Genomic DNA, 26,447 nt, shown 5'->3' on the forward strand with positions numbered 1-26,447 from the left:
TAACTGATGAGATTGTCACTCATTGTCAATTGAATCTAGTCTTTAGGCTGACTCTTATGTGGGAAATTAGTTTCCTATAGTGTAGGTGCAGTTTCTATGGGCCGACTGCGCAGGCTGACAGGCATCATTTGTTTCCCCTCACTCATCACCTTACATAGTCAAGGATATGTTTTGCATTAGTCCAAAGGGCTACTACGACACATAGCTTGTTTTCGTTTCCCTTACAATACATTTGATTAGAAATAGAGTAATAGTAAATAAAACAGTCCCGTAACAGCTTCTTTTACAAAGTAAAACATAAAAGAGAATGAGATCAACTCAAGGCGCATGGTCAAATGATTAACATGAGCACCAACGCTGATAAATACACTGAAAATCATTCCTTGTAAGTTTTGACAGTTAATTACTGGCAGCACAGTAGCCAGTAAATTACTGTAGACTTACAGGAAATTGTTTTTTAGATTCTGAAAATATAGTATTGTCACAGTCGTCATAATAAGGAGACCAAGGCGCAGCGTGATAAACGTACATAACTCTTTTAATGAAAAGAACGAACACTGAACAAAACAACAAAACGAACCGTGAAGCTAAATGACTAGTGCAAACAGGCAACTAAACATAGAATAACAACCCACAAACTATCCAAGGAATATGGCTACCTAAATATGGTCCCCGACCAGAGACACGATAAACAGCTGCCTCTGATTGAGAACCAATCTAGGCAACCATAGACATAAAAACACCTAGACTAGGTAAACCCCATAAACATACATAAACCCCTAGACAATACAAAACTACACAAACCACTCTTGTCACACCCTGACCTAACCAAATAATAAAGAAAACTAAGAAAACTAAGGTCAGGGCGTGACAAGTATGGTACTGTATTCTGGTATTGAATTACAGTAAATTACTGGCAGGACAGTAGTTAGTAAATTACTGTAGATTTACACGACAAATATATATATTGTACTGTATTCTGTGGGGTACAGCATTCTCACATATGGGTGCAGCAAATATAGCCTCTTACAAGGCACATCTCAAAATAGGTTAAAGAGCCAGAGATTCTTTCACCACCCACAATGCACCATAATTCACAGTAAGCTGCTCTAAATATACAGCACAAACTCATTATTACACTTTTGTTGTTCTAAATTAAATCAACCTCTTCCCCGTCCTTATCATTCAGTTCGGCCTATTTTATATTTGATTGTGAAGTAACGTGCACAATCATTGCCCATTCATCCATTTGTCATTCATTCAGTGGGCTGGCATTATTTGCTTTCCCTCGCTAAATAATCTCAAATAGAGTCAAGGACATGTTTTGCATTATTCTAAGGCCTACTGCAAGAAGTAGCATGTTTTTGTTTTTCTTACAATAAATTTGACTAGTAATAGAGTTATCGTAAATAAAACACCCCGTAACAGGTTATGTTGACAAAGTAAAACATAAAAGGCAATAATATCAACCCGCAAGGCATGCTGTCTTTTTGGCTATAAACATGAGAGCCAATGCGAATAAATAGGCATAACACAAACTCATCATTACACTATTGTGGTTCTAAATTAAATCAACCTTTTCACCCTCCTTATCATTCAGTTAGGCCTCATTTAAATTCAATTGTGAAGTAACGTTCACAATTATCGCCCATTCATCCATTTGTCATTCATTCAGTGAGGAGAGAAAGACACATTAGCGTCTGGCTGGGTTCCAATGTTCTACAGCTCATTGTCTTGGCGGATTAAGTTGGGAATAGATGTGTAAAGAGAGCCATGTAAACATGCTGTACATACTTGCCTGTTTGTGATATCAAAATTCAGACAAATTAGCTATGTAAAATACAAACATTTAGGAAGAGTCAGGGAAGGAGCCTGACGTAGCTTTTTTGCGGGGGCCGATAATGCTTTTTACAAAATCAACCGTCATTGGCCTATAGCAGTTCTAGTGTTAAAGGTGGTACAGTGTGTTTGAAACGAACCCTTCAGATGCACAAAGAGGTTCAAATGTGTTTTTGCTAAGCATTTCAATTGCTGTTTGCAATGTATGCAAATGCCTTTGAATTACTATGCAATATTTTCAGGTCTCATTAAATGAATTGCAGCTTTAAATCTTGCTAGTGTTATGTTGAGGGAGTCATACAGTAGTTGAGCGTCTAAACTTAGTATATGCATCTGTTGGTCACAGATACTTTAATTAAAAAAAGGTAGGTGGGTGGATCAGAAAACCAGTCAGTATCTGGTGTGACCACCAGATGCCTCATGAGGTGTGACACATCTCCTTCGCATAGAGTTGATCAGGCCTGTGGAATGTTGTCCCACTCCTCTTCAATGGCTGTGCGAAGTTGCTGGATATTGTCTGGAACTGTACCGCACTGTCGTACACATTGATCCAGAACATCCTAAATATGCTCAATGGGTGACATGTCTGGTGAGTATGCAGGCCGTGGAAGAACGTGGACATTCTCAGCTTCCTGGAGTTGTGTATAGATTCTTGTGACATGGGGCCGTGCATTATCATGCTGAAACATGAGGTGATGGCGGCGGAAGAATGGCACGACAATAGGCCTCAGGATCTCATCACAGTATCTCTGTGCATTCAAATTACTATTGATAAAATGTAATTATGTTTGTTATCCGTAGCTTATGCCTGCCCATATCATAACCCCAAGGCCACCATGGGGCACTTTGTTCACAACATTGACATCAGCAAACCGATCGCCCACACTACACCATACACATGGTCTGTGGTTGTGAGGACGGTTGGACGTATTGCCAAATTCTGTAAAACAACATTGGAGGTGGCTTATGGTAGAGAAATTAACATTACATTCTCTGGCAACAGATCATCGAGACATTTCTGCAGTCAGCATGCCAATTGCACGCTCCCTTGAGATATCTATGGCATTGTGTTGTATGACAAAACTGCACATTTTAGAGTGGCTTTTTATTGTTCCCAGCACAAGGTGCATCTGTGTAATGATCATGATGTTTTATCCGCTTCTTGATATACCACACCTATAAGGTGGATGCATTGTCTTGGCAAAGGAGAAATGCTCAATAACAGGGATGTAAACAAATTTGTGCGCCAAATTTTGGGGATCTTTTATTTCAGCTCATGAAACACGGAACCAACCCTTTACATGTTGCGTTTAGATTTTTGTTCAGAGTATACTCAATTAGTTTTGAAAAATAGTTTACTTTCTGAAAGCTGTATTCAAAAAATTATAAAAAGGGATCTGTATTCATGTAGTTGTAGTGACCTCGAAATAAACTATTTGTTCCCCTGAAAAAAGGGTTACTTTCCACAAAGTGTAGTAAAAACTATAGTTATTCCAGGTCTGGTGTACAGTCCATGCAAATGCATTCATGGCTATGCATCTACAAGTTTACATTATTTCCAACAACACTATGCAAATCATGCCTACAGCATGTGTTTTTTGTGTGTGTTTTTTTTGTGTGTGTGTGTGTGTGTGTGTGTGTGTGTGTGTGTGTGGGGATGTGGTGAGGGGTGGGGGTTGGAGCAATTGATTCGTACAGTATACAGTGCACTACTTTTTTAAAATATATATATTTTTTTACCAGAGCCCAATGGACACTAAATAATGAGTAGGGTGCCATTTGGGGACATACATTGTATGGAATGTTTTGTATCCATGACCCTGATATTCCATGTTCCATGTTTGTGCTCAGTATGCACTTTAATGTGTATGGTTGGATTCTCCTTCTGCATGGAACTCAACATGATTTATTATTGCTTTATGGCTTCAGACCCTCCTAGGCAGGGACAGACTGGGACCGGAAATTGGCTCAAGCATTTCTAACACAATGGCCCATTTTTCCCTCAAGACCCTCACAATGGCTCTTTTTTCCCCTCGAGGCCACCATTATTAGCCAAATAATGCTAATTATGTGCAAAACCCCCAATTTAGACAGGCCCACTGGCATAAAGATGGACCAATCCATTTGGCATTTACCCAAACTGCCCTTTGGCCAGTCCGTTTCTGTAGTCAGGTGACATTTATGGACATATTACAATCATCAATTATTTTCCCTTCCCTAAAAGAGACGTTTCTCTCTGTTAACTTCCATGGTTTAGAAGTTGAATTTCAGAATTTTCAAGTCCTGTGTTGAGACTTCAATTCCTGACGCAACAGCAAAGTCCTTTCACTGTATGTGTTCATGAAAAATTCAACAGTATGGAGATACATCTGAAAGTAATCATGTAGCTGCTTAAACGTTAAAAACATCAAAGTTGCTCAGACAGATACAGGACCACCCATTCTACACTGAAAGAAAAATAGTTTATTTAATGGCTTTTCCTTTTCCTTGGAGAACTCTTGCCTGATAAATAACCTTTGAGTTAAGTGTGGGGTTCTTGACGTGGCATCTAATGTTCTTCAGAATTCTAAAAGGTTCTTGAAATGCAGATGTTCTTTTCCTAGCACTCAGCAAATTGGCCCATGTTAACTAGTGTTTATTTCTCAATTCAACATTTCTAGTGTTAATTCAATAGTTAACACTGTAAAGAGTTAAATTAACACTTAGAGGTAAGGTATGGTGTCCCGCTAGCGGGACTTTGTGCTTAAAGGAATCAAACGTATCTGAAGGCGACAGAAAAAGTGTGCCTTCCTCTCCTACCTCTAAAAGTGTGCATCAAATTATTTGAGCATGCAGGGCAAAATGTAAGTACAGTGTCTTCCGAAAGTATTCACCCCCCTTGGCGTTTTTCCTATTTTGTTTAATTACAACCTGTAATTTAAATTGATTTTATTTGGATTTCTTGTAATGGACATACACAAAATAGTCGAAATTGGTGAAGTGAAATGAAAAAAAGTACTTATTTAAAAAATAAAAAAAATAAAAACATAAAAGTGGTGCATGCATACATGTTCGTATTCACCCCCTTTGCTATGAAGCCCCTAAGGATCTAGTGCAACCAATTACTTTCAAAAGTCACATAATTAGTTAAATAAAGTCCACCTGCGTCACATAATCTGTGACATGATCACAGTATATATACACCTGTTCTGAAAGGCCCCAGGGTCTGCAACATCACTAAGCAAGGGGCACCACCAAGCAAGAGGCACCATGAAGACCAAGGAGCTCTCAAAACAGGTCAGGGACAAAGTTGTGGAGAAGTACAGATCAGGGTTGGGTTATAAAAAAATATCAGAAACTTTGAACATTCAACGGAGCACCATTAAATCCATTAATAAAAAATTGAAAGAATATGCCACCACAACAAAGCTGCCAAGAGAGGGCTGCCCACCAAAACTCACGGACCAGGCAAGGAGGGCATTAATCAGAGAGGCAACAAAGAGACCAAAGATAAACCCGGAAGGAGCTGCAAAGCTCCACAGCAGAGATTGGAGTATCTGTCCATATGACCACTTTAAGCCGTACACTCCACAGAGCTGGGCTTTATGGAGGAGTGGCCAGAAAAAAGCCATTGCTTAAAGAAAAGAATAAACAGGCACGTTTGGTGTTCGCCACAAGACATGTGGGGGACTCCCCAAACATATGGAAGAAGGTACTCTGGTCAGATGAGACTAAAATTAAGCTTTTTGGCCATCAAGGTAAACGCTATGTCTGACGCAAACCCAACACCTCTCATCACCCCAAGAACAACATCCCCATGGTGGTGGCAGCATCATGCTGTTTTTCATCGGCAGGGACTGGAAAACTGGTCAGAATTGAAGGAATGATAGATGGCACTAAATACAGGGAAATTCTTGAGGGAAACCTGTTTCAGTCTTCCAGAGATTTGAGACTGGCACAGAGGTTCACCTTCCAGCAGGACAGTGATCCTAAGCATACTGCTATAGCAACACTCGAGTGGTTTAAGGGGAAACATTTAAATGTCTTGGAATGGCCTCGTCAAAGCCCAGACCTCAATCCAATTGAGAATCTGTGGTATGATTTAAAGATTGCTGTACACCAGCGAAACCCATCCAACCTGAAGGAGCTGGAGCAGTTTTGACTTGAGGAATGGGAAAAAATCCCAGTGGCTAGATGTGCCAAGCTTATAGAGACATACCGTAATACTGTAATTGCTGCAAAAGGTGGCACCTACATAGTATTGACTTTGGGAGGGGGGGTGAATAGTTATGCACGCTCAAGTTTTCTGGTTTTTAAAAAACGTATTTCTTGTTTCACGATAAAAAAAAATGTGCATCTTCAAAGTGGTATTCGTGTTGCTTAAATCAAATGATACAACACCCCCCAAAATCAATTTTAATTCCAGGTTGTAAGGCAACAAAATAGGACAAATGCCAAGGGGGTGAATACTTTAGCAAGCCATTGTACTCCCTCCCCTATTCCCAGGATGCAAGCATGCGTAATAACAAATAAACATTCTATATAAATATATGAACCTGGTGAAATTCAAAGTATTTTAACAACTGTTATACTTCTAGTTTTAATCAAGTTTGATCATAAAGTTACTGGTCCCCTCCCCCACATCAAACACTTGGATTCATAATTAAGGGGACAAGGTGACATCATCGTAACTCTCATTTGAATACACCAATAGTAACATGATCGCCTCTACCTATTTTAAATAAGTACCGCCTTGTGACCAACATTGGAGAAGGCATGTTTGCAGAGGGGCGTGGTTTATGTAGCTAGATAGCTACTCTACTGGTGCCAAAATGTAACTGTAGGGTGTCAGCAAATATAACTAAAAGTTGACCCTATTCATCTATGGCAAAGATACTTATATGTTTCTCCTTTCATCTGTGTCTGGTGTTAGCTAGTAACTGGCTAGCTAGGTGTTCAGCCAGCATGGAACAGAAGGGTTCGTTAAAAACTCAGACGTCAAGTCAACACATTGATCAGTGCTGCTGTGAACTGTATCATAAGAGATATGCCAAAAGGGAGATGTGTGTATATAGATTCAAAAAACTATTTAATTGATGCAATTTCTGTTACTTTTCAGAATGACATTTTAATGAAACATAGTATCTTAGGATCTCACTTGGTGAAGACCATAGGATTGAAAATGAATTAATCCAACAATCATGTCACCAGCAAACACACACATGGGTGGTACTGGTAATGCAACAAAACAATATATATTGAAAAGCACAGTAGGAAATAAGGCTTAAATCCCTACAATTCTGTTTCTGGAGGGCAAAAACATTTCTGTTTCGTTCTTCAAATAATTAAATAATTTATGGTTCTTCAAAGACTCTAAATTGGTTCCCCTATGGCATCGCTCTCAGTAACCTTATTTGGTTCCAACTTGCACCTTTTATTTTTTTAGTGTATTGACATGAGATAGTCAATAAACACATGACTTCATAACACAACTACTTAATCTTGATGATGTAATTCCATTGTATTCATCTCGTGTCTCTTATCTCTTTCCCAACACTTCCTCCTTCCGTTCTGGACACACATTCTGACAGCACATCCTCCACAGCCTGTTACAAGTATCTCAATTACTTATGAGTATTTTGTTGTTTGTATTACATTGGGCAGAAGTACACTCCCATGTATTTTGTAGCAAATGGCCCCCTTTCATCCTGCATTGGTACCAGAGATCTGATGGCACTCTGGTGTGATAAGAGAGTCTGCTAAATGAACTAAATGTATATGTGAAAATGAACCTTTCTAAAGCATGATGACTAGTATTCTAATGTGCTCTGCCCCGAAGCAAGGCCAATTATAATACCCAGTGTGCTTTTGCAGTTCATTTTGGTATGTTCATTTTCATGTATATATTTCAATGTTGGTCATTTAGCAGACACTTATCCAGAGTGACTTACAGTCAGTGCATTCAACTAAGGTACAGTAGATAAACAACATGTCACAGTCATAGCAAGTAAAACGTATCTTGAACCGTTACTGAGAATGTGGTTGCCGTTTGGACCGCCCACTTGCAAATGTATTTCTGTGTTTGAAAATACAAAATGCATGTATTTTAATTAAATACATTTCAAAACGCAAATATTGGGTTTATTTTGAGACGTTGATATTCTTTATGGTATTTTGTCATTTTTGCCCTTCCCTGTGTGTGCGTACGTGCGGCATGTTGACTGGCGATGAAACGCCACAGTGAGGACACATGCATCGTCACATAGAAGAATAAAAGTGTTTGTTATTGCTCCCACTGCGTTCAGTGAATGATGAATTCTGTAATAAACATGCTTCTATGAGGTGAATATCAATGAATCTCACTCTGGATGCTCAGTCATCATTATGGAGAGAGCTGAGCACTGTGCGACGCCAATTATGGAACGGTGGTGCAGCACAGAGGCAATTAATGACTTTAATAGGCCTATAAGCAAGCACGCACGCATACACACACAGGAATGGAAAATACCATTAAGATCAATGTATCAAAATGAACTAGAATATAATTGTATTTTGTAATGTATTCAATTAAAATGCATGTGTTTTGTATTTTACAACACAAAATTACATTTGCGAGTAGCCGGCCCGAACAGCAACAACATTCTCAGTAACGGATACAAAAACCTTTACATGCTATGACTGTGATACAGTATGTTGTTGTTTCAGTCAATCAATCAAATATACTTATACAGCCCTTCTTACGTCAGCTATTGTCACAAAGGGCTGTACAGAATCCCAGCCTAAAACCACAAACAGCAAGCAATGCAGGTGTAGAAGAACAGCGGCTAGGAAAAACTCCCTAGAAAGAAACCTAGAGAGGAACTAGGCGATGAGGGGCGGGCCAGTCCTCTTCTGGCTGTGCCAGGTGGAGATTATAACAGAACATGGCCAAGATGTTCAAATGTTCATAGATGACCAGCAGGGAGAAACGTAGTTGAGCAAGTCACTCTAGATAAGTGTCTGCTAAATAACCAAATTGTAAATGTATATGTGAAAATGAACATACCAAAATGAACTGCAAAGCACACTGGGTATTAGTATTGGCCTTGTTCCGGGACGGAGCTCATTAGAATAATACTCAGCATGCTTTGCAATTGTTCATTTTTACATATTCATTTATATTTAGTTAGTTTAGCAGATGCTCTTATCACACCATAGTGCCATCAGACTTTTGATACAAAATGTGAACTACATTTTTTTTTAAAATGGTATAGAAAAGTATTTTGTATTTTGACAATACAAATAACAGAATTACTGTATTTTGAAAATACATTGGACTGTAGTTCAGCCCAGTGTAATTCATATGACAAAATATTCAAAAGTAATTGAAATACGTATTTCAAATACATGTAATAGAAATTCTTCCCATCGCCATACACACACACACACACACACACACACACACACACACACACACACACACACACACACACACACACACACACACACACACACACACACACACACACACACACACACACACACACACACACACACACACACACACACACACACACACAGAGAGCTTATACAGTGCCAGGTGAAAGTCTACACACCCTTTGCACAGTCTTAATTCTATTTTAAAAGAGAATCAATGAGATTTTCTTCAGACTGATGTACACAACCTACTTCACATTTTCCAAGTGAAAGAAAAAGTCTCGAACATTTTCCATGTTTTGATTGCGTACACTGAATTTGACAGTAGCTCACGGGCATCTCAGTGGCAAATATATGTCTGTATTTTGTATTACAGTACAATTACTGGAATATAAATACGGTATTAAAGAAAGTACTGTGTAATGACACACAGTACAATAGCGTAAAAAATAGGTGAAGTATTTACACATTACAATAAATATTAATGAATATTCAGTGTTTTATATCACTTGCACTTCTATAGACCTTCCAAAGTTGCAGCAACTACAGGGCACACCAGAATGGCTTTCTTAGGTGTTGAGTGTTCCTGAATGGTCTAATCTCAGTCCTGAGTTAAATCTGTTTGAAAATCTGGGTTGGACTATTGAATATTGAATATTGCTGTCATGACTCCGAAACCAAATTTAATGAGCTTGAGCAATTTTGACAAAAACAATGGATAAATGTTACCCTAAAGAATTGTGCAAAGTTGGTAGAATCTTATTGAAAATGATTCAGCGCTGTAATGGCTGCCAAAGGTGCTTCCGCAAAAGTTTTACATTAACTCTGGGTTGTGAAGACATAATTCATTTGGAAATGTTTTATAATTTTTCTCTCACTTTGAAAATGTGGACTAGGTGGTAAAGATAGATAGGGAAAAAAACGAATGAATTCCCTTTTTAGATAAAAAATTTTAGCAGCAAAATGTGAAGACTGTGGAAGGGGTGTGGAGACTTTCACTAGCGCCTGAATGTTAACTCTTAGATGTTAAGTCCCCAATTGTAGGGGACTTTGAGCGGTTCTGGACTAGTTCCGACTTATAGTTCTGTGTACAGCACACTCTTTGAACGACACAACATCAAATTGCCTTAAACTACCGAAAAGCGCTGCTTGTCCCGATACTTACGCACTATTGCAGTGTTTATTTGCATAGGGAGCGACATGCCACATTTTCAGGCCTATCCAGGCAAAGGAACGATTTCCTGTGTCAGCTGCGCATGCAATAGCGCATATGAAATGAGGGAGTTTAGCAGATGCAACAATAGCAGTTTAATCTCGCAGTGATGTTCTCAGGTGGATTTATAGAGCTCAAGTTATTTAAAAAAAAAAAATACATTTGTGGAATTGAAACACAGACGGACAAAATCGTACTTAAAGTTGTAATGAGTCTGCACACATTTGAATGGCGACTCTGCACCGCTCAGTGGACGTTTAGGAGAAAAGTCTCTCTGTCGACAGCCAATATTGTGCTGTCACTAAATATAACCATATTTATTTTACAGTTATAGGAAAGGTGAACCCTATTCCCTATATAGTGCACTACTTTTGATCAGAGCCCTATGGGTCAGATATAGGACACTATATAAGGAATAGTGTACCATTTAGGCAGGGTTGGGGAGTATTGGATTACATGTTTTTTTTTAAACGGTAACTGTAATCCTTTACGTTACCAGCAAAAAATTGTAATCAGATTAAATGTACTTTTGAAAAACTAGATGATTACTTAGAGCATTACTTTTAAATTCAGAAAGGATGTTTGCGGAAAAACATCTTTGACACTTCTCTGTTTTCTCAATGACATTCAAATCAGCATTGAAAAAAGGCGCAAGTTTAAGTTTGTTCCACCTGAGAGGGTCTGACCACAAGTCAGAGACCACTATGATGACACATCAAATGGGTTTGATGGATCGCGGGAAAAGAGCAGGAATAGGCTTTTGTAGGCTACAGTCCAATCTGTCTTCCAATGGTGCGACTGCTGTTGGCCAAAGATTATCCAACTTGAATAAACGCTTGGAGGTGAGGATGACAGCAGTGGTGTCGTCTACGGCGATACGGATATCACTTATTATTGATATCTACATAACGCATTGATGTGAATCACACTGCTGCTCTCTCATTTATCTATATGCGCCTTACGGATTGTGGTTGTTGTGGATGGCTGTTCACAAATCTAAATATGTATTTGAACCCAATAATGGTTGAATTCAAGAAGTTTAAGCTGCCTATCAATCATTGTTTTTGAAACAGGTGGACAGCCAGTGAAAAATGCGCTCTTACAACAGCCGCATAGTGCAGATCCCAGCCTATGGAATAAAAGTGGGGCTTTCATTGCTCAATCTAATTCATGCTGGTAAAAAAAATCCATAGGCCTAATGGACACATGCTCAAACTTGTACACTTTTGATTGACTTAAAAGGAGTTTTTACATCTATTTTTGGACTTATAAATTATATATTCAGTACCAGTCAAGAGTTTGGACATACCTACTCATTCAAGGGTTTTTCTTTTCTTTTTACAATTGTCTACATTGTAGAATAATAGTGAAGACATCAAAACTGTGAAATAACACATAAGGAATCATGTAGTAAACAAAAAAAGTGTTCAACAAATCAAAATGTATTTTAGATTTTAGATTCTTCAAAGTAGTCACCTGTTACGGTTCTCTTGTGGTGAAGGAGAGTCGGACCAAAATGCAGCGTGTAGATTGCGATCCATGTTTAATCAAACAAACGTAACACGAATACACACAAAACACTACAAAACAATAAACGTAACGAAAACCGAAACAGCCTATACTTGTGTCAACTAACACAGCGACAGGAACAAAGACACTAAGGACAATCACCCACACCAAACTCAAAGAATATGGCTGCCTAAATATGGTTCCCAATCAGAGACAACGATAAACACCTGCCTCTGATTGAGAACCACTTCAGACAGCCATAGACTTATCTAGAACACCCCACTAGCTACAATCCCCCATATATACACACCACATACAAAAACCCATGCCACACCCTGGCCTGACCAAATAAATAAAGATAAACACAAAATACTTCGACCAGGGCGTGACAGAACCCCCCCCCCCTAAGGTGCAGACTCCCGAACGCACCTCAAAACAAATAGGGAAGGTCCGGGTGGGCGTCTGTCCATGGTGGCGGCTCCGGCGCGGGACGTGGACCCCACTCAATTAATGTCTTAGTCCCCTCTCCTCGCGTCCCTGGATAGTCCACCCTCGCCGCCGACCATGGCCTAGTAGTCCTCACCCAGAAACCCACTGGACTGAGGAGCAGATCGGGACTGAGGGGCAGCTCGGGACTGAGGCAGCTCGGGACTGTGGGGAAGCTCAGGAGTGAGAGGAAGCTCAGGAGTGAGAGGAAGCTCAGGAGTGAGAGGAAGCTCAGGCATGTAGATAAATCTACCAGATCCTGGCTGGCTGGTGGTTTCGGCAGATCCTGGCTGACTGGCAGATCCCGGCTGACTGGCAGATCCTGGCTGACTGGCGGATCTGGCAGATCCTGGCTGACTGGCGGATCTGGCAGATCCTGGCTGACTGGCGGATCCTGGCTGACTGGCGGATACTGGCCGACTGGCAGATCCTGGCCGACTGGCAGTTCTGGCAGATCCCGGCTGACTGGCGGATCTGGAAGAGTCTGGTTGACTAGCAGATCTGGAAGAGTCTGGTTGACTAGCAGATCTGGAAGAGTCTGGTTGACTGGCAGATCTGGAAGAGTCTGGCTGACTGGCAGATCTGGAAGAGTCTGGTTGAGTGGCAGATCTGGAAGAGTCTGGTTGACTGGCAGATCTGGAAGAGTCTGGTTGACTAGCAGATCTGGAAGGGTCTGGCTGACTGGCGGATCTGGAAGAGTCTGGCTGACTGGCAGATCTGGAAGAGTCTGGCTGACTGGCGGATCCTGGCAGACTGAAAGATCTGGCTGCTCCATGCTGACTGGCAGCTCTGGCTGCTCCACGCTGACTGGCGGCTCTGGCTGCTCCATGTAGGCTGACAGCTCTGGCGGCTTCTTACAAATTGGCAGCTCTGGCGGCTCCGTGCAGACTGGCAGCTCCTTGCAGACTGGCAGCTCCTTACAGACTGGCAGCTCCTTGCAGACTGACAGCTCCTTGCAGACTGACAGCTCCGTGCAGACTGACAGCTCCTTGCAGACTGGCAGCTCCGTGCAGACTGGCAGCTCCTTGCAGACTGGCAGCTCCTTGCAGACTGGCAGCTCTGGCTGCTCCATGCCAGCTGGCAGCTCTGGCTGCTCCATGCAGGCTGGCAGCTCTGGCTGCTCCATGCAGGCTGGCAGCTCTGGCTGCGCTGAACAGGCGGGAGACTCCGGCAGCGCAGGAGAGGAGAGAGGCTCTGGCTGCGCTGAACAGGCGGGAGACTCCAGCAGCGCTGTAGAGGAGAAAGGCTCTGGCTGCGCTGAACAGCCGGGAGACTCCGGCAGCGCAGGAGAGGAGAAAGGCTCCGGCAGCGCTGGAGAGGCGAGGCGCACTGTAGGCCTGATGCGTGGTGCTGGTACTGGTGGTACTGAACCGAGAACATGCACAGGAAGCCTGGTGCGGGGAGCTGCTACCGGAGGGCTGGAGTGTGGAGGTGGCACAGGATGGGCTAGACCGTGAAGGCGTACTGGAGATCTTGAGAGCAGTGCTGGCACAGGACGTGCAAGGCTAGGGATGTGCACAGGAGGCCTGGTGCGTGAGGCTGGCACCAACCTCACCAGCCGACTAACACGCACCTCAGGACGAGTATGGAGCGCTAACCCAGGTGCCATCAAATCCCCGACACGTTCCGTCGGGCGAATTCCATGCAAAAAGCACCAACACAGCAACTCCCTCATTTCTCTCTCCTCCAATTTCCCCATTAACTCCTTCACAGTCTCTGTTTCGCTCATCTCCAACACCGGCTCTGGTTCTGGTCTCCTCCTTGGCTCCTCACGATAAACAGGGAGAGTTGGCTCAGGTCTGACTCCTGACTCTGCCACACTCTCCCTGAGCCCCCCCCCAAGACATTTTTGGGGCTGACTCACAGGCTTCCTTCCGAGTCGCCGTGCTGCCTCCTCATACCGGCGATCTCTCCGTTTTCGCCGCCTCCAGTTCTTCTTTGGGGCGGCGATATTCTCCAGGCTGAGCCCAGGGTCCTTCTCCGTTTAGGATTTCCTCCCATGTCCAGAACTCCTTATAGCGCATCTCCTCTTTGGGCTGCTCCTGCCTGTTGACACGCTGCTTGGTCCGTTGGTGGTGGGTGATTCTGTTACGGTTCTCTTGTGGTGAAGGAGAGTCGGACCAAAATGCAGCGTGTAGATTGCGATCCATGTTTAATCAAACAAACGTAACACGAATACACACAAAATACTTTGACCAGGGCGTGACACCACCCTTTGCTTTGATGACAGCTTTGCAAACTCTTGGCAAAGCATGTAATTCCATGAGCAAAGGATTTATTTTTCAACTCGAATCAATGACAATAAAAAACAACAGAGTAGAGCTGGCTTATAAATCCTTAGTTTTGGGGTCATGCTCAGGTAAAACAATTTGGCTAATCTATACTTCCAAATTTTCAAGTGCTATTCTTGAAGATCAAGTATATAAGGTATAAGGTATATCAGGTATAACATTTATTGGAATGACTGGAATTCTAATAGACTTTGGTTTTTAATGTAAAGATATCATTCAAATGTTCATAAATGACCAGCATGGTCAAATAATAATAATCACAGTAGTTGTCGAGAGTGCAACAGGTCAGTACCTCAGGAGTAAACGTCAGTTGGCTTTTCATAGCCGATCATTTAGAGTATCTCTACCGCTCCTGCTGTCTCTAGAGAGTTGAAAACAGCAGGTCTGGGACAGGTAGCACGTCCGGTGAACAGGTCAGGGTTCCATAGCCCCAGGCAGAACAGTTGAAACTGGAGCAGCAGTACGGCCAGGTGGACTGGGGACAGCAAGGAGTCATCATGCCAGGTAGTCCTGAGGCATGGTCCTAGGGCTCATGTCCTCCGAGAGAGAGAAAGAAAGAAAGAAAGAAAGAAAGAGCGAAAGAGAGAATTAGAGAACGCACACTTAAATTCACACAGGACACCGGATAAGACAGGAGAAGTACTCCAGATATAACAAACTGACCCTAGCCCCCCGACACATAAACTACTGCAGCATAAATACTGGAGGCTGAGACAGGAGGGGTCAGGAGACACTGTGGCCCCATCCGATGATACCCACAGACAGGGCCAGAACACAATGCCAATTTCTGGGTCGATTAAACCCATAAATAAAAACGTAGTCTAAATTGTGAGGATTATTATTTTCTAGCCAAAGATAAAAAACAGGCATTTGGTGAGAAATAATGACATACTATACTAAAACTAATTTACTCCTGGCCTAGATTTCAAATTTCTTCATCATTCTATTTTGACGGAAACAGACTTCCTGAATAACATAATGCATTATAATAACAACATAATGTAATCACAGAGAGGAGGAGAGAAAGAAACAGAGAGAGAAAGAGACAGAGGGAGAGAGAGACAGAAGGAGAGAGAGAGAGAAATAGAGAGAGAGAGAGAGAGAGCAAGAAGGAGAAAGAGAGAGCAAGAAGGAGAGAGAGAGTGACGTACATAACACAGCTTGTTGTTCTGTTATGGAGGATTGTACACACACACACACACACACACACACACACACACACACACACACACACACACACACACACAGGGCCTTAGGCGTACTGAGTAGCATGTGTTCATTAAAGCAGACCTGTTCCACTGGGCTTCTCCAGGATAACACGACCCCCTTTGAGGTCGTGGTGATTGCAGGCAGGCAGGCTCTTGCATTTGGTCGGACACAGTAAACATGTTCCTGATGGTAATCAGTCCCACAGGGGTTGATCAGTCAGCAGATGGATGGAGACCGTGGAGGGATAGAGGTCCTGTGGTCTTCATAGACCCCCAGTCCAATCCTGTCAATATCGTTGAGTTTTAGAGTGTATTAAAAGAGATCACACTGTATCGAAATACATTTAGATCAAGTTTCTGTCCCCTTCTCTCATTCCAACTTTCCCTCAATGTGAATGTGTATTCCTCTTATTCCGCTCTCCATCCCGATGACCCTTCTCTTTCCCACTCTCATCCCTTGTCTCACCCCTTTTTACCCATTCCCCTCTCTCCCCTCTTCCTCTGTCTCCTCTGTCTCCACCCCTCACTGCACCAGTCCCCGTGTGCCCATCTTTCGCCCCATGTTCCATCCATCCAAGAATGAGTAATCGGGTTTGCTTCGCCGTGGTAACCACGCTCTATTTTAAGGAGGCGATACATAATTAAGACAGACTGGACCTGGAGGGAGAGAGTCACAGGAGAGAGAGAGGATGTGTGTGTGTGTTTATGTGTGTGTGTGTGTTCATGTGTGTGTGTGTGTTCATGTGTGTGTGTGTTTATGTGTGTGTGTGTGTTTATGTGTGTGTGTGTGTTCATGTGTGTGTGTGTGTTCATGTGTGTGTGTGTGTTCATGTGTGTGTGTGTGTTCATGTGTGTGTGTGTTTATGTGTGTGTGTGTGTTTATGTGTGTGTGTGTGTTCATGTGTGTGTGTGTGTTTATGTGTGTGTGTGTGTTCATGTGTGTGTGTGTGTTCATGTGTGTGTGTGTGTTTATGTGTGTGTGTGTGTTCATGTGTGTGTGTGTGTTCATGTGTGTGTGTGTGTTCATGTGTGTGTGTGTGTTCATGTGTGTGTGTGTTTATGTGTGTGTGTGTGTTTATGTGTGTGTGTGTGTTCATGTGTGTGTGTGTTTATGTGTGTGTGTGTTTATGTGTGTGTGTGTTTATGTGTGTGTGTGTTCATGTGTGTGTGTGTTTATGTGTGTGTGTGTTTATGTGTGTGTGTGTTTATGTGTGTGTGTTCATGTGTGTGTGTGTTTATGTGTGTGTGTGTTCATGTGTGTGTGTGTTCATGTGTGTGTGTGTTTATGTGTGTGTGTGTTCATGTGTGTGTGTGTTTATGTGTGTGTGTGTTTATGTGTGTGTGTGTTCATGTGTGTGTATGTTTATGTGTGTGTGTGTTTATGTGTGTGTGTGTTTATGTGTGTGTGTGTTCATGTGTGTGTGTGTTCATGTGTGTGTGTGTTTATGTGTGTGTGTGTTTATGTGTGTGTGTGTTTATGTGTGTGTGTGTTTATGTGTGTGTGTGTTTATGTGTGTGTGTGTTCATGTGTGTGTGTGTTCATGTGTGTGTGTGTTTATGTGTGTGTGTGTTTATGTGTGTGTGTGTTCATGTGTGTGTGTGTTTTATGTGTGTGTGTGTTTATGTGTGTGTGTGTTTATGTGTGTGTGTGTTCATGTGTGTGTGTGTTTATGTGTGTGTGTGTTCATGTGTGTGTGTGTTTATGTGTGTGTGTGTTCATGTGTGTGTGTGTTCATGTGTGTGTGTGTTTATGTGTGTGTGTGTTTATGTGTGTGTGTGTTTATGTGTGTGTGTGTTCATGTGTGTGTGTGTTTATGTGTGTGTGTGTTTATGTGTGTGTGTGTTTATGTGTGTGTGTGTTCATGTGCGATTATGTGTGTCCTGTTTGAAAAACAATTCAACTTTCTACACATTCACTTCATTGCATGTGTTAATATTATGTTGTCTGTTTGATGTTTATGTTGTCTGTCCAATGCCGTTGTAATGATATCATTTCTCGTAGAAAGAAGGTAAGCTATTTACTTTTCACAGGTTGCATAACACCAAAATGCATGTGGAGTTTAATTTGTGGACCCACACACACACACACACACACACACAGGTGTGAAGGTGCTGAAGGATATCCCACCTGCTTGGTGCCTGCAGATGAGGGCTAATGAGCTCACCCTTCAGCTTCCTCTGCGGGAGAGCTGTGTGTGTTTGTGTGTGTGTGTTTGGGGGTGTGTGTGTGTGTGCACACGTGTCTGCGTGTTAATCTCTCTCCTCCACCCCCTTCACACACATCTCCCCACTACTTATATGGATCAGAGTCATTTTTCTCCACTTTATCGTGCGAATCAAAAGATATTCCAAGGACGTTCGCAGCTTCTGAGACAATATGCTTGTTGATTAGATATGGGCTGGTCCTGAAGCGGTTGAAGATTGAAGCGATTGAAGATGCATGATGCTGTCTCTCATGCATATCCCCCCTTCTCTCTCTATCTCTCTCCAACCCTCTCTGTCTCTCTCTCTGTCTTACTGCAGGATCTCCACTGACTCGCATTCTCCCAAGTTGCAGATCCGGAGCCACAGCTACCTGCGGGCGGTGAGTGAGGTTTCCATCAATAGAAGCCTGGACAGCTTGGACCCGGCAGGGCTCCTGGCCTCGCCCAAATTCCGCTCGCGAAATGAGAGCTACATGAGAGCCATGAGCACCATCAGCCAGGTTGGTGCTCCTGGGGGCGCGTACCTCCCCCTGTCCTATCCCCTAACTGTCTCCTGTCCTTACTTACTCCCAACGGTAGCAGGGGAGAGGAAACAACCCAAAAGAACCATTGAAAAAGCCCAAATCAAGCCCAAATCAAGCCCAAACCAAACACAATCCAACCCCAAACCAGTCATCAATCAAACAATCATTCAGCAACAATCCAATCAGAGCAGCTAATTAAACCAAACCATCTCTAAACATTTGGGTGTTGTTTTCTTCAGGTCTGATGATCAGAGTAAAATTCACAGCACTAATTAGAAATACAGCCCCCCCATCATCCTGTCTGTCTGTTAATTCCTCCTCTGTAGACTCCAATGACACACATAGAGAAATATTCCAATTAGGCTCTCTCATTAGAGCTGAAACAGGACTGCTTTCATTTTCAACAGCTAGGACTGCACATGGACTGCGGGGTTGTCCTAAGTACTGGAGGCTGTTAAAGGGAGAATGGCTCATTGTAATGGCTTGACGGAATAAATAAAATGGTACCAAACACATATATATATATATATATATTTATATATATATATATATATATATATTTTTTTTTTTTTTTAACGAGGCAAGTCAGTGCCTTTCTAAAGTCTTCGAAAGCCAAGTTAACAAACAGATCACCGACCATTTCGAATCCCACCATACCTTTTCCGCGATGCAATCTGGTTTCCGAGCTGGTCATGGGTGCACCTCAGCCACGCTCAAGGTCCTAAACGATATCATAACCGCCATCAATAGAAGAGACAATACTGTGCAGCCGTCTTCATCGACCTGGCCAAGGCTTTCGACTCTGTCAATCACCGCATTCTTATCGGCAGACTCAACAGCCTTGGTTTCTCAAATGACTGCCTCACCTGGTTCACCAACTACTTCTCAGATAGAGTTCAGTGTGTCAAATCGGAGGGCCTGTTGTCCGGACCTCTGACAGTCTCTATGGGGGTGCCACAAGGTTCAATTCTCGAGCCGACTCTTTTCTCTGTATACATCAATGATGTCGCTCTTGCTGCTGGTGATTCTCTGATCCACCTCTACGCAGACGACACCATTCTGTATACTTCTGGCCCTTCTTTGGACACTGTGTTAAAAAACCTCCAGACAAGCTTCAATGCCATACAACACTCCTTCCGTGGCCTCCAACTGCTCTTAAATGCAAGTAAAACTAAATGCATGCTCTTCAACCGATCGCTGCCCACACCTGCCCACCCGTCTAGCATCACTACTCTGGACGGTTCTGACTTAGAATATGTGGACAACTACAAATACCTAGGTGTCTGGTTAGACTGTAAACTCTCCTTCCAGACTCACATTAAGCATCTCCAATCCAAAATTAAATCTAGAATTTGCTTCCTATTTTGCAACAAAGCATCCTTCACTCATGCTGCCAAACATACCCTCGTAAAACTGACTATCCTACCGATCCTTGACTCATTTACAAAATAGCCTCCAACACTCTACTCAGCAAACAGGATGCAGTCTATTACAGTGCCATCCGTTTTGTCACCAAAGCCCCATATACTACCCACCACTGTGACCTGTATGCTCTCGTTGGCTGGCCCTCGCTTCATATTTGTCGCCAAACCCATTGGCTCCAGGTCATCTGTAAGTCTTTGCTAGGTAAAGCCCCGCCTTATCTCAGCTCACTGGTCACCATAGCAGCACCCGCCCGTAGCACGCGCTCCAGCAGGTATATTTAACTGGTCATCCCCAAAGCCAACTCCACTTTTGGCCACCTTTCCTTCCAGTTCTCTGCTGCCAATGACTGGAACGAATTGCAAAAATCACTGAAGCTGGATTCTTATCTCTCCCTCACTAAGTTTAAGCATCAGCTGTCAGAGCAGCTTACCGATCATTGCACCTGTACACAGCCGATCTGTAAATAGCCAATCCAACTACCTCATCCTCATATTGTTATTTTTTTCTGTTGCTCTTTTGCACCCCAGTGTCTCTACTTGCACATTTATCTTCTGCACATCTATCATTCCAGTGTTTAATTGTTAAATTGTAATTATTTCACCACTATGGCCTATTTATTGCCTTTACTTCCCTAATCTTACTACATTTGCACACACTCTATATAGACTTTCCTATTGTGTTATTGACTGTCCATTCATTTATCCCATGTGTAACTCTGTGTTGTTTGTGTTGCACTGCTTTGCTTTATCTTGGCCAAGTCCCAGTTGTACATGAGAACTTGTTCTCAACTGGCCTACCTGGTTAAAGAAAGAAAAAAAGAACAAATTCTTATTTACAATGACTGCCTACCCCGGCCAAACCTGGGCCGGTTGTGCGCCGCCTTATGGGACTCCTAATCACGGTCGGTTGTGATACAGGCTGGAATCAAACCAGGGTCTGTAGTAACACCTCTAGCACTGAAATGCAGTGCCTTAGACCGCTGTGCCACTCAAGATCCCTATGGAAACCATGTGTTTGATACCGTGCCATCCACTTAACTCTAGCCACCACTGGTCATTAGCAGATCAGCTAATGGCGAATGCTCTGTTTCGTGTAATACAACATACATTGTTTCCTGCTAGATGCTTAATTCTCATAGCACACCTTGGAAAACCAGTGTGATTTATGTCTCTCGCCACAGTAATGCTTCACAGCCGTTGTTTAAAAGCAATTACTGCCATGTGCACTGGTGGCACGCTTTATAAAGTAGACCTTCAGCATCTGCTCATATGTCCTTGTGTTAAGGAGGTGAGCAAACAAGTTTTCTGAACCCGAAGTGTTTCTTAAATCTGAATATTTGTGATTTAAAAGAGTGTTGTGAAAACAACATTGTGGGGTTTCAGTGCATGACAAAGGCTCCATCAAAACACAGTCACAAAAAAAATCGCTCATACAATCAAATGATTAAGAAATGCAAATGATTTATAGCCTAAATATTGATTGATGATGAGGGCAAGTGGAGAATATTTTTGGGGGGGTGAATTCCACATTCATTTTTTTTCAGTGCTTTATTTAGACTGATTAGAAACAGGAGTAGACAGAGAAAGACTGAAAGTGGGACAGGTGGAGGTAAATAGCATTGAAGTTGATTCAACGTTAAATTCTAATAAAATGCTAATAAAATGCAATGGCTGTAGACCTTACCGTGAAATGCTTACTTACAAGCCCTTAACCAACAATGCAGTTCAAGAAAGAGAGTTAATTCAATATTTACTAAATAAACTCAAGTAAAACATTTTTTTTTAAATCAATCAAAAAGTAACACAGGAAACATACATAACAATAATGAGGCTCTATACAGGGGGTAACGGTACCGAGTCAATGTGCAGGTTAGTCGAGGTAATTTGTAAAGTGACTATGCATAGATAATAAACAGCGAGTAGCAGCAGGGTAAAAACAAAGAGGGGGCCGGGGTGTCAATGTAAATAGTCCGGGTGGCCATTTGATTAGTTGTTCAGCAGTCTTATGGCTTGGGGGTAAAGCTGTTAAAGGAGTCTTTTGGTCCTAGACTTGGTGCTCCAGTACCTCTTGCCGTGCGATTGCAGAGAAAACAGTCTATGACTTGGGTGACTGGAGTCTTTGACAATTTTTGAGGGCTTTCCTCTGACACCACCTATTATAAAGGTCCTGGATGTCAGGAAGCTTTGCCCCAGTGATGTACTGGGCCGTACTGGGCCTGTCAGGTCTCTGACCTCATCCCTATAGGCTGTCTCATCGTTGTCGGTGATCAGATTGTTGTGTCGTCAGCAAACTTAATGATGGTGTTGGAGTCGTGCTTGGGTTTAAGTGCCTTGCTCAAAAGCACATTGACAGACTGAGTGGCCAAATTGTAAGGCAACAACTGCAGTTTTATTGTGAGTTTGCTCAACCTTTTGGCTTATAGCTGAACCCATATTCTGAACCCATATAAGTTGAATTGTGTGTTCACTCAACTTTGAATTTTAGGTTGAGTGAACCTACAATTCAACCTGAACATTTATTCTAACTTATTTGCTTATTTCCCAGTGTACATTGCCTTGAATTGTAGTTACCACCCATGACTGTATTTGTTAGTGACAGACACATGGTTGTTTTATTCAACAGCTTTCAATCATATAGCCTTCCCAAAGTGAGTGTCTAAGTTAGCTTTAAAATGTAACTCTTTATGACAAGGTCTTTCTTTGTTGGCTAATGCAGTGGTATGAAACTCCTGGTTTACAGGCCACATCAAGCCTGCAAGTCACATTATGCTGGTTTGCAAAGTGATGTGTAATTGCTATTGAAATCCAGCCAGAGTGGGGATATCCAACAATCTGAACTTTGTAGGAGACATTGAATTTTGAAACTACCTTTAAATCATATTTGTACATTTTAGTAGACACATGTATCCAGAGCGACTAACAGAAGCAATTAGGGTTAAGTGCCTTGCTCAAGAGCACATTGACAGATCATTTTTGGAGATTTGAAACAGCAACCTTTCAGTAAATGGCCCAGCACTCTTAACCGCTAGGCTACCTGTCCCCCTATAAACTGGAGCAGCCATCTCAGTAAGTCCAACTACTAACAGATTGAATTAGTTTAGAAAATTGCATGTTGTTAGTGTAGCATAAGATAAATCAACCAATCAAAGTACATGTAAACGCAGGTATTGAAACAGACACTTAAGAAAATCAACCTGCAATAGTGCATTCTGGGAAATTTGATAATGATGGGAGTGGTTTTGAGCAAGCATGATTTTTTAAAATGACCGTGCAAATGCACATGAGTATGTCTGCGTATGAGTCACTGAGAGATGGTGGTCACACCATAGCCTTAGACTAAATGACAGAAGGCCCTGAAGGCTCACAGCTCTCTATCAGCTCCTTTCCTATCTATGACATTATATATCTAACACCACACAAGCTCTCTTCCTATCTACCACACATGTTCTGCAGCCCTCTCCCGCCAATCACCTGCCCCCAATCCAACAATCCAATCCAAGCACCCAGTCAAGTCTTCCTCCCTCCTCTCCTTCATATCCTGCTAAACCCCCGGTCACAATTCACCCAGGTACCCTACATCTCCCATGCTCCCTCTTTTCTCCTTCCATGCAAATCTAGTAGGCTAGAAGAATAAAAGTCCACCTTGGACACTTTTGGTTTGTGTGGAGTGCTGTCGGAGACTATGAAGACAATACAATCACTACACACACTTTCCCTTAGTTTAGTTCTCCAATGTTGTGACACTTGTTTAGACAAGTTGTGAGTTTTCCCTCCTGTAGACATGGAGAGACACATACACCCTTCCTATGTGTTTTGCCGACACACCCCTACACCACTGTACTTGGATGGCCCGTGAACTTTCACCCCACAACTTTCCTCCCCTCTGCACTAAGTACTTTGTCCGATTGTTTTGTACATTTCTTTGTGTCTTTTGGATTCCTCAAAATCCCTGAATATACTTTCAACCCTTGTGTACAAGGCTTCTCTCTGGGGAGAAGTGGGGCTTCGTGCTGGCGTAGGTCTCTCTAACCTGTGTTTCCCCATTTCCTGTATGTGCGGGTCTGTTGCCCCCCTGCAGGTGAGCGAGTTGGAGGTAAACGGGCAGATCGAAGCAGTGTGCGAGTCCGTCTTCAGTGAGATGGAGTCCCAGGCGGTGGATGCCCTGGACCTCCCCATGTCGGGCTGCTTCCGTATGCGAAGCCACAGCTACGTCCGTGCAATCGAGAAGGGTTCTTGCTCCCAAGATGAGGAGGGCATGGTGGGGGGCAACATGAGGGCTATCCCACCCCCCCGGACGACCACCACCGTTAGGACCATCCAGAGCAGCACAGGTCAGTCACACACACTCACACACTCACTCACACTGTACACACACAAACACACACATTATGTGCCATAGCGATACAACAAAACTTTAGCTACCTAGCAGTTCAACCCAGACTCTAGGTACAACACATGCAGTATTGAAACCATGCATACGTACAGTATTTGTCCAAATTTGCATAGGACATGTATACAATGTACAGTGCGGTCCGGAATGATTGGATCTCTTGATAAAGATGAGCAAAATGAGAGTACATAATTGTATAATTTGATACTAATACAATTGCTCGTGTATTATACATAGACATGTATATAATGCATTATGCATGTACTATTGCACTGCTAATGTAAAGGGACATCAATTGGATTAGCGTTGCATGTGTAAATACACTGACAGCTTAGTCCATACAGCACAGCTCGTCTTTCATACTGTAGACATCTCAGCAGTGGGCAAGAGGAGTTGGGATTGCAAAGGGCACACACACACACACACACACACACACACACACACACACACACACACACACATACACACACACACACACACACACATACACACACACACACACACACACACACACACACACACACACACACACACACACACACACACACACACACACACACACACACACACACACAAAGCCTCAGAACATCACCTTATAAATATTAGATCTCCTCTGTGCAGAACTGTGTCTGTATCTCTACTGGGCCTACCTTTAAGAGATTGTTCCTGCAGATCGAAGTCTGTATGGGGCCCTTATTTTAGCGCTCTGCCTCTCGTCCAGTAAAGCATTGAACTAGAACATTAGTGCATGGGCTGCATGCAGTATTGATGTTGAGTGGTGGTGGCGTTCCGAGTTTACTTTGTCTATTTTTTCCTCCATAAAAATTCACCATCTTGCATTGGGGTGGCAGGGCAGCCTAGTGGTTAGAGTGTTGGTCTAGTAACTGGAAGGTTGCAAGTTCATATCCCCGAGCTGACATGGTACAAATCTGTTGTTCTGCCCCTGAACAGACAGTTAACCCACTGTTCCTATGCTGTCATTGAAAATAATAATTTGTTCTTAACTGACTTGCCTAGTTAAATAAAGGTAAAGAAAATTGTAGGCACTCAGAGCCTGAGTGCATTAATCTCTCTTTCTTTAATTATCCCGATTAAAAGGCAGTTCTTTCTTCCACCCAGCCAACGAGGTTACAGTCAGCTAATTAAAACCATTTAGCGCAGATTGTAAGGATGGCAAAACCTGTTCAGTCAAGTTAAAGGCACTCCTCGTGATTCAGCACAAACATTCATTTAGTGTCATTTAAAATTCTGCTCCGTTGATTCCCTTTTCCCTCCCAAGGCAGCGGAGGATAACAATGTATTTTACTAAGTCAGTGGGAAGAGTATGAGGTAAGGTCATCCGGAGATTCGCCACATGTTTATTTAAAATAAACACACAATTATAAGGCAGTGAAGGCTGGAGGAGGAATTTGATGTTTGCGTTTCTTGTTTGGGTAATATTGATCTCTGCGAGGAGAGATTTGTGATAGAGGGTAGCCCCTCCCGGACTCTAGTAGGTTGCATCCCAAATGGCACCCTATTCCCTGCATGTAGCCTGCATCCCAAACGGGACCCTATTCCCTGCATATTGCAATACTTGGGCCATGCACTACTTTTGAGTAGTGCACTATATCGGGAATAAAGTGCCATTCGGGAACACAGAGCTCTAGTCACAGAGGAAGAGGAGGCGAGAGGGACATCATTCATCACATCAAGTGCTATTGGCATGAACTCTACTTGCTGGTGGGCCAGACGTCTGGTCTGGTCTGGTCTGGGAGCAGGAGACAGATAAAACATGATCAAGTACAGGTGGTATTTGATCATGTTTTGTCATGCAGACACACACACACACACACACATTTGTGTGTGCACACACAGACACACACATGATTTAGTTTCAGTTTTAGTGTTAGGGACAGAAAGCATGCGTGGGAGGCTAGGGGCCATTGGGGTTGTATAGTTTTGTGTGTTTTTGGGGATGTCAC

The 26,447-nt window shown here is 42.7% G+C and overlaps 1 protein-coding gene across 2 annotated transcripts in view; it reads left to right on the forward strand.

Annotated features, from left to right (window-relative positions):
* dlgap1b (discs, large (Drosophila) homolog-associated protein 1b) overlaps positions 1–26,447 on the forward strand; it is a 279,478-nt gene that overhangs the window by 168,632 nt on the left and 84,399 nt on the right. For both annotated transcript variants that reach the window (XM_024393091.1, XM_024393093.2), the window contains exons 5-6: positions 18,465–18,645; positions 24,172–24,424. In XM_024393091.1, coding sequence (XP_024248859.1) covers positions 18,465–18,645; positions 24,172–24,424 — 434 coding nt within the window. The remainder of the gene's footprint in view (positions 1–18,464; positions 18,646–24,171; positions 24,425–26,447) is intronic.

This window comes from Oncorhynchus tshawytscha, linkage group LG29 (genome assembly GCF_018296145.1).
Source record: "Oncorhynchus tshawytscha isolate Ot180627B linkage group LG29, Otsh_v2.0, whole genome shotgun sequence".
NCBI classification, from domain to species: domain Eukaryota; kingdom Metazoa; phylum Chordata; class Actinopteri; order Salmoniformes; family Salmonidae; genus Oncorhynchus; species Oncorhynchus tshawytscha.